Source organism: Cryptomeria japonica, chromosome 9, assembly GCF_030272615.1.
Source record: "Cryptomeria japonica chromosome 9, Sugi_1.0, whole genome shotgun sequence".
Taxonomy (NCBI): domain Eukaryota; kingdom Viridiplantae; phylum Streptophyta; class Pinopsida; order Cupressales; family Cupressaceae; genus Cryptomeria; species Cryptomeria japonica.
The window spans coordinates 631,946,162-631,954,680 of record NC_081413.1 but is presented as its reverse complement, the minus strand read 5'-3'; the positions used below and the strand labels follow the sequence as shown (position 1 = coordinate 631,954,680).

General features: G+C 41.0%; 1 protein-coding gene across 1 annotated transcript; it reads left to right on the top strand.

The window, feature by feature from the left end:
* Positions 1–7,196: 7,196 nt before the first annotated feature.
* LOC131075708 (uncharacterized) lies at positions 7,197–7,715 on the top strand. Its single transcript, XM_058012580.1, has one exon. The coding sequence runs from the start codon at positions 7,197–7,199 to the stop codon at positions 7,713–7,715; it is 519 nt and encodes a 172-aa protein (XP_057868563.1).
* The last annotated feature ends 804 nt before the right edge of the window (positions 7,716–8,519 follow it).

Below are 8,519 nucleotides of genomic sequence, written 5' to 3'. Positions count from 1 at the left end.
ACTGCTGCTACTATCTTTTCAAATTCTTTCCACCGATGGGGTCCATTAAATTATTTTTCTTTTGTCTTTTGTGCCCTTTAAATATTAAAAAAAATATGGTTAGAAATTTTTTTTCTGCACATGCTTACTCTCCAAATCTGGCTTCCTCTGATTTTATTTTACTTTTGTTGCCTGTTCCATGTACTTGTGTTTCGTACTACACCATATAGTAATGCATTTTCTCTCCCTTGTGTGGTGCATGGCGAGTTCCCACTATATGGTAGTGCCTCTCTCTTCACCGTATGTCGATCAGATGGCTTGCATCTTCGTCATCCTTTGCCCCTTGTCGACCGTACGTCGTACAATACAAAGATCTTTCTACATGCAATAAATGAGAGTAATGCAAGTTTTTCCTCTACCAATTTCTCATCGTACATGTATCATATAGTGTGTTCTTTTTTGTGTTTATGTCGGCCGTTGTACGGTAGCATGTGGTATTCGTGCACTTTTTTTCCCGCCACGCGGTGTACAATGATTTCTCAACTTTTTTTTTTCATTTTCACTGTACAGTGAACAGTCTCCTTTTAATTAATTTATTTTTTAATTAAAATTCTGAACAATTTTACATAAGTCTCTCCATGGGAAGATTTTGGGTCAGTCCTCTGCCTACGCTCATGATATGGTTTTAGTTTCAACCGATTAACACTGTCTGGAACCTCCCATCCATCCAATGTCGACAACTTGATTGACTCATTCTCAGCCACCTCTCAAACTTTATATGGCCCTAACCATCTTACTTTGAATTATCCAGGTTTAATCCCATTGTGCTCATTATATTTCAGCATGAGTTGGCCCAGAGTGAACCTCATTTGTTTGAAGTGTTTATCATGCCACAACTTCCTCCTTTGTTGGGCTATCTTCATAGCCCATTGGGCCATCATTCTTTTCTCATCCAATTTGTTCAATACATACAACCTCTCTCTTAGGCTCTCCATATCCTCGATTCTGTTTTCAATAGTAATGGGAAGGCTTGGCACCATGAACTCCATTGGAACAATTGCTTCTTGTCCAGGCATGAGTTGGAATGGTGTCTAGCCTATGGTCACCTTGTAGGTGGTGAGGTAGGCCCACAAGACCGAAGGTAATTTTTCTTCCCAATCTGCTCCCTCAACACTATAGGATTTGTAAATTACTCCAACAAGAATCTTGTTGGTGGCCTCTGCTTGCCCATTAGCTTGTGGGTAGTAAGGGCTGGACAAGGAATGAAAAATTTTGAACTTAGTAGTGCGGAGCTTGATGACATGGTTTAAAAAATGTCCACCCTGGTCACTGGTCAACTATATGGGGATTCCATACTATGTAATTATTTGCTCATAGATGAATCTCGTTGTACTCAGGGCCAAGTTGTTAGGCAAGGCCTGTGCTTTTACCCACTTGGTTAAGTACTCTTTGGCAACCACAAAGTAGTGACACCTCTCGACATGGCTAGACTTGAGTAGCCCAATAAAATCCAACCCCCAGCGCTCGAATAACTCTTGAGCATGTAAAGGGTTGAGGGGCATGAAATCCCTCTTTAGCAACTTTCTGACTCTTTGGCATGTGTCACAACCCACTACCCATTCTCTAGTGTCATTATACAATGTCGGCCACCATAGGCCTACCTACCAGTAGTACCTTTTGTAAGGAAGTGTCCAATCCCATATGGCCTCCCATGAGATCCTCGTGCACCTCCCTCAGAACGCTAGGCACCTTTTCCTCTATCACACACCAACACAACACCTGGACAGGCCCCATTTTGTACAGTAATCCATTAATGAACTGGAATGTATGGCTTCTTAACATGAGTTTCCTCCGTTCTCCAGGTTGCATACCTTGCAGAACCACGAAGATGGATAGATATTTCTTGATAGCAGTATACCATGATGGTAGTACTACAATCTTGAATAGGTGTGCATCCAAAATTTATCATTAACCCCCTCTGGCAACTTCCTCAACCTTATCCTTGATAGCTGGTTAGCTATCAGATGGATTTTTTGGGGTTGTACAATAATAGTGAATGTAAACTCCTGCAACAAGAGAAACCATCTATTGATCCTTCCTTGAATAATTGGTTTATTGACTAGATACATAAGTGCCTTGTGATCCATGTAAAATGTGAATGGCATTGCCAGAAGGTAATTTCAGAACTTCTGCACAACATAGACCATTCTTAGGGCCTCTCGCTCCATTGTGTTGTAATTCTTTTCAGCCTTAGATAATAATCGAGTCACAAAATAGATTGGATAGTCCAGTCCATGGTCACCCACCTGAGCTAATGTGGCACCAATTGTCAAATTAGAGGCATCTATATGGACATGGAACTCCCTATCCCAATTCAGATATGTGAGGATGGGGCCCGCCATCAACCTAGTCTTTAACTCCTCAAAAGATTTTCTTTCCGAGGCCCCCACGTGGATGACTCACCCTTCTGAGTTAGTTTATCCAAGGGGTAGGATATATTAGAAAAACTATTTATAAACCTTCTATAGTAACCAATGTGACCCAAGAAGGATTTTACCCTCTAGCATCTGTAGGTGACTCCATTTCCATGATCACCCAGATCTTATCAGGGTCTGTTTTTAACCCTACTTTACAAATAATGTTCTTGAGCAATTTTCCTAGAGACACCATAAGTTTGCACTTCTTAGGGTTGAGTTCCAAACTTTCCCTCTGACATCTCTCCATGCATTCCCTTAGGGATACAAGATGTGTATCCTTTCTACTATAAATCGACCAATTATCAAGGAAAGCTTTGAAGTTTCCCATGGACATCTTGTCAAAGATGTGGAAGATGATCCTTCAAAAATTTGTTGGTGCATTGCATAGACTGAATGACATTTGGTTGTATGTATACACGTCGTCTTCCACCACAAAGGTAGTCTTGAGCTTGTCCTCCTCGGCAATGGAAATTTGTTTATAACCAAAAAATCCATCCATGAAAGAATACATCTCATGACTGGCTACCTCTTCGAATATGCTATCCATGAAAGGTATGGGAAAAGGATCCTTGATAGTGACTACATTCAGGGACTGAAAATTGACACATATCCGGATTTGATTGGCCTCTTTTTTTAGGGAAATGACAATAGTAGACACCCATTCATTGGTCTGGATCTGGAAGATGATGCCAGCTTCCAACATCTTCTTTATTTCCTCATTGACCCTTGCGGCATAGTTTTTGTTCATCTGGTATGGCCTCTTCTGCACTTACTAGGCTCCAGGTACCAGTTGAATGTGATGTACATACATCTCAGGGGGCACTCCTTATAGATCTTTATATGTCCGGGTGAAAACATCCTTATACTCCAAAAATATTTTGAAAGTTGTTGCCTTCAACATAGGATCCCAATCATCCCCAACCAATTTGTTTTAGGGGGCTTCCTTTATGCCCAGATTGGTCACCTTTAACTTAGACTCCTCATACTTAATAGGTTTGACTTTCTCAAACTAATGTGCAGGAGCTTCATCCACTTGGGCCTCCCCTTCTCTATATTTTCCATACTCAGGTCAAAACATAATTTTCTCCTCTAGCTCTTTTATCTGGAGCATGTTGCATTTGAACAACTCATAATCCTCCATCTACCAATGGAAGAGTCCATTCAATGAGCAGATGTTGTCTTCTGAGCAGCCATCGAGTTCAAGCACTCCTTCACTATTTAGTTCCATATTGTCTCTTTCTTCATAGGAATCCGACTCCCATCTTTTTGAGTTTTTTGAGTTGGAGTCAGATGATGCAAGCTCCTCGCTGAATGCCTGGGTCCTCAGATCAATAACGTACTTTTGCCCCCCTTTCTCCATGTAGAGGGTGTTCTTCCAATTGTGATCCACTTTTGTTGTGACCAGCCACCCTCTCCCTAAGATATAATCATAGCCCTTTTATTTAAGTGGGATTACAACAAAATCCAGTAAGAAGGGTTGTGTGTCAATGGTCACGGGCTCAACCATTGGGGTGTCGAGTGGCTTAATACTGTGTTGGTCCGCTCCCACCAAATTGAATGTGGGTGGCCATAGTATTGGCTTACCAAGCTTCTTACATGTATCCTTTTGCATCACATTTACCCCGGATCTTCTATCCATGATGGTTTCCTTAAGGATAGTCCCAAGGATTCCCATTTCCACTATCGTAGGATGGCAACCACTATTTAAGGCCAACAACATTGGATCAGCCGAAGGGCTGACCGAGACTTCCGTCTAGGTCACACCTGAAGGTGTGTGTACAGTGATTTATATGGTACTAAGAATGATAGTCCTCATCTATGGCATTGTGTCCAGAAGGTCCTTCACCTTTATTGGCACCTCCATCTACAAAACTTGCCCAATAATGTTCTTTTCTACTTCAGTACAAGATGAGGTAGACACCACCTTTGCATTTTTTCATCATTTTGTCCTCATCTCCTACTCAATGTCGGCATTTTCCTACTGCAATCTCTCCTTCTTCGTATGGGGGTCGGGATAAGTGGCCTTCTTGGCTTGAGAATGAGTGATTGCCAACACTTCTTTATCATCGTTGGTTTTCTCAATATTGAGAAGATTAACCCCTGGCTTGGGTCAATTTGTATCATTGCGGTCTTTGGGACCACACCATCTGCACAAATTTTGGGGTGCTTCCTCTTTCTGGCAATCTTGTGTAAAGCATACCCACTAGTTGTAGGCCCGACATTGAATCATCGACCATCCTTTGGCATCATACTATGTTCGGCTTCGGTTATTGTTATTATTATTGTTTCCTTTTCATTCCCTTTGGTTACTTCTATAACCACCAAATGATGTTGTGGTGTTGGCTTGAGGCTAGGATGTGCCCACTATACTGGAGGGTGATGGCTACTCTTGGGTGAAAAGTACCTAATCCCTCGTGTCTCCATGTTGTAGGGACATTCTTTGGTGGAGTGTCCCAACACTTGGAAAATGTCGTAGAAAGCCTTTTTAGGACACGTGCCTTTTGTATGACCTTCCTCCTTACACTGCGTGCACCACACTTCTTCATTCTTACTAGTGCTTCCCTTCATACTTTTAAATTCCTTCATCATGCGATGAATGTCCTTCTAGAGGGTTTGCACCTTCTTGTTCGACCCCTCATTGCTACTACTTCCCTTCGAGAAGTCCTCCTTGCCAGAAGACTTGTCTTTCTTCTTCCTGGATGTTTTGCCTTCACTTTCTAGGTCCATTGCCCAGTTAAAGGCATCTTCGTAGGAGGTGGGTGGTATGATTTTCATTTTCCTCTTGAGGGATGATCTTAAACCCTCCACAAACCACCTTTTTTTTAATCTGTCACTTGGTTGGTTGTCCATCTTTCCCAGTAGTTCGTTTAGTCGTCGACTATATGGTCTAACAGTCTTGTGTTTCCCTTGCTTTGTACTCTAAGAAGTCTAAACTCTATTTTGAAGGCTTTATTTAATTTGTCCCAAGTTGCTATCTTTGTTTTATTAGCATCAGAGTACAAGTTGATGGCTACCCCTCGTAGGGTGGTGGGGAACTGCACCACCCATTTCACCTTGTCGGTCACGCCATTGGCCAACTAGATTGTTTCACACATATGACAATACCGTACTAGGTCTTCTTTCGCATCTCCATTGAACTTAGGAAATTTTTTCCAATTCACCATCACGCTCCTTGGCAGTGGCCTATTCTACCCTCCGAAACTCAAACTCAACCCTCCAGAAATTGATCCTTCAAATACTGGTCCTCCAAATGGTACTCTGGACACTGATCCACCCGATGGTGCTCTGCTCAGATTTGGTATGTTGGGTCCCCCCAGGTTACTCTCACTACTAGGATGTGATGAGCTCGAATCAAACAGATTGCTTCTCGTACCATGCCCTTGTGTCCTCTTGAGACCTTCAGTCGCATCGATATCTCTTGCCTCTCTATTCTTGGTCTTGGTCCTATTATGCCCTACATACCTAACCCCCAAGTGAAGTTGGTTTTGAAGTTGATCAACAATCCATCCAAACTTTTAATGGATATTTTCCTTCTTGTCGATGGAAAATGTAATATTATAGATATGCTCATTTCATACAACTAGTGTAGCAACAGAAAATGAATAAGAGGCCAGGAGGTCTAGAGCTATTCAACTATAACAAGCAAGGGAGTTCACAAAGATGTTGATAAATAGTACACACATGATTTTATTTGAACAAGGTCAAATTTAATGAAATTAAATTATATTTAATAGTTTTAAAAAAATTATCAATTTAAAGGTAAGAGAGTTGTAAATCTTGTAACATGATTGGTGATGTTGATATGATGTTCTTTAGGGTACCACATGAAATAATTTTGATCTGAAGCTATGAAACAACCATGAGATCACGAACGGGGGACCTCAAATATGAACCACGAGGTCATGAATGGGGGACCTCATCCCCATTTAATGTTGAGGCTCAAACTCACAAACACATTGGATCACCAAAGGCACAAGCCTACAAACACAATGGCCTAGTGGAGGTTAGAAGCTTGGTAGAAATAGCAACAAGACCACCACTTAACCAAGACACTATAAGAAGAACCTCAACTATTTAAATGTGATATAAAATAGGTTTATGAATTATTTTTTCATTAAGAAAGTAATGATCACTAACTAAAAAATAGTCATTAGAATGATGATTTTGAGTATGGAACTTTCTTTAGTAAATCTTTCTCTACTTTGTTTTACAAATATACATGATTCACACAACACACTAGCCTACTTGATAGTAGGTATCCCATAAATCATAATTTAGTATTTTCACAATTCATTTTTTTATTATGGATAAGATGATAAGATCAAAAAGTGAGATGAGTCGCTTGGGTCGAGGTTCAAACTAGCAGGGACACCCTTTGTGATAATGTACAGTCAGATTTCTTCCTAGCCGATGCTTGGGAAGTTAGAGTATTGGAGGTGGTCCCTAGATGATATGGATACAGTGGTGTGGAGGCCCTATCGAGTGTGTGAGCTATGATCAAAGGATGCTTTTGAGGTGCCCTACTTATTCATGAGCAGATTCCTTTTGGGTCGCATCTCGTATGTGATAGAGTGGTTTATCCTTCCTTAAGTTTACTGATAGTTTGGGTGTGTGCAACTGATGCCACCGAGGATGACTATGTATGCTTGGGTACACAAGGAGAGGATAGATTGGGGGCCAACATTGGATTTTGTGATAGCCCAGACTAAGCTCTATTCTTTGCCTTTTTGTGTATGGAGCATGTATGAGGATGTAACGGATGTAGGGATGGTTGTGGAATATACGCAATACTTTTTGACACATAGGTTCCCTCGATTCACAGGGACAAGAGAGATGATTTCTGCACTAGAAGAGGTTGATGATGATTATCAGGGCAGAGGTGATAGAGGTGGAAGGAGGGGTAGAGGGAGGAGAGGTGGTAGGATTATTGTGGGTGGCGTAGTTGGATATGGTCAGGGAGGAGGTGGTGGCCAAGCAGGAGGAGGATATGAGGGAGGAGTGGTGAGGGGTAGAGGAGGAGTGGTGCGAGGTAGAGGAGGAAGATGGAGGATGGGTGGCATTGGGTGGAGTGGACCATTGCAGGCAGAGAATGTTGCTTCCATGGGGGTTAAGGAGGGATCACATAGTGATGGATCTAACGAGGAGATAGGTGATTATTCTGATGAGGATACAGAGTCTGAGGTGGTTGGTGGAGGAGTAGGTTTTATGGGATTGGAGGGTATAGCAGTGGAGTACGAGGATCTACATGATGAATACTAAGAGGGGGGGGGGTGAATTAGTATACCCAAAATGCTTACTAAACACTTAAAGCAGTTTTACTGCAGACCAGTATAACCCTTTCAATAGTAAACCAGTTAATACACAAACAATCCAAATATAAAATAAAGCATTCACCCACAATAATATAATCACCATAACACAAGATATTTTGATGTGGAAACCGAAATGGGAAAAACCACGGTGAGTAAAACTCACAAGTCTACTATTTGCATAATAGCAACCATACCGGTTAAGGCCTTACAATGTTCTTCACTAGAACAGATCCTATTAGGAATCTTGATCTCTGTTAGGAGATAAGTCCTTTTAAAGACTACCCTATTAAAGGATTTCAAATTCACAACTGTGAACCACCTTGTTAGAGGTTTAGAACAATCTTAACTAAGCCTACCTGGTTAAGGGTTTCTAACTTGTCGAAGAGATTAGTAATCAACAAGTAAGTGATCTATAAAGTAGCACAAAATTCTTAGTTATATCCTTGATTGCTCTCTATTAATGCATTGCAACATTACTTCAGTCTTTTGTCCTTCATACATTCAATCTTTATCGCAAGATACCTTCTTGCAAAGACCTAATCTTCTTACGCAACTCATAAAGCCCTATACATGATGTCCTCATATAGGAATCTGATTTCATGTCGGTCCAATGAGATTAGAATACAATTTCCTAGGTACAATGCATCTAGACACAATTTGTTACACAACACAAAATCATTGCATCAATGTAGGTGGATGATAACTCATCACTCTTTACAAGTTTTCCAGTTAACAAAATAGGGTATACCAA

What these genes read in the sequence shown, in the direction of transcription:
- LOC131075708 (XM_058012580.1), top strand. Translation starts at nt 7,197, where the DNA reads ATGTATGAGGATGTAACGGATGTAGGGATGGTTGTGGAATATACGCAA.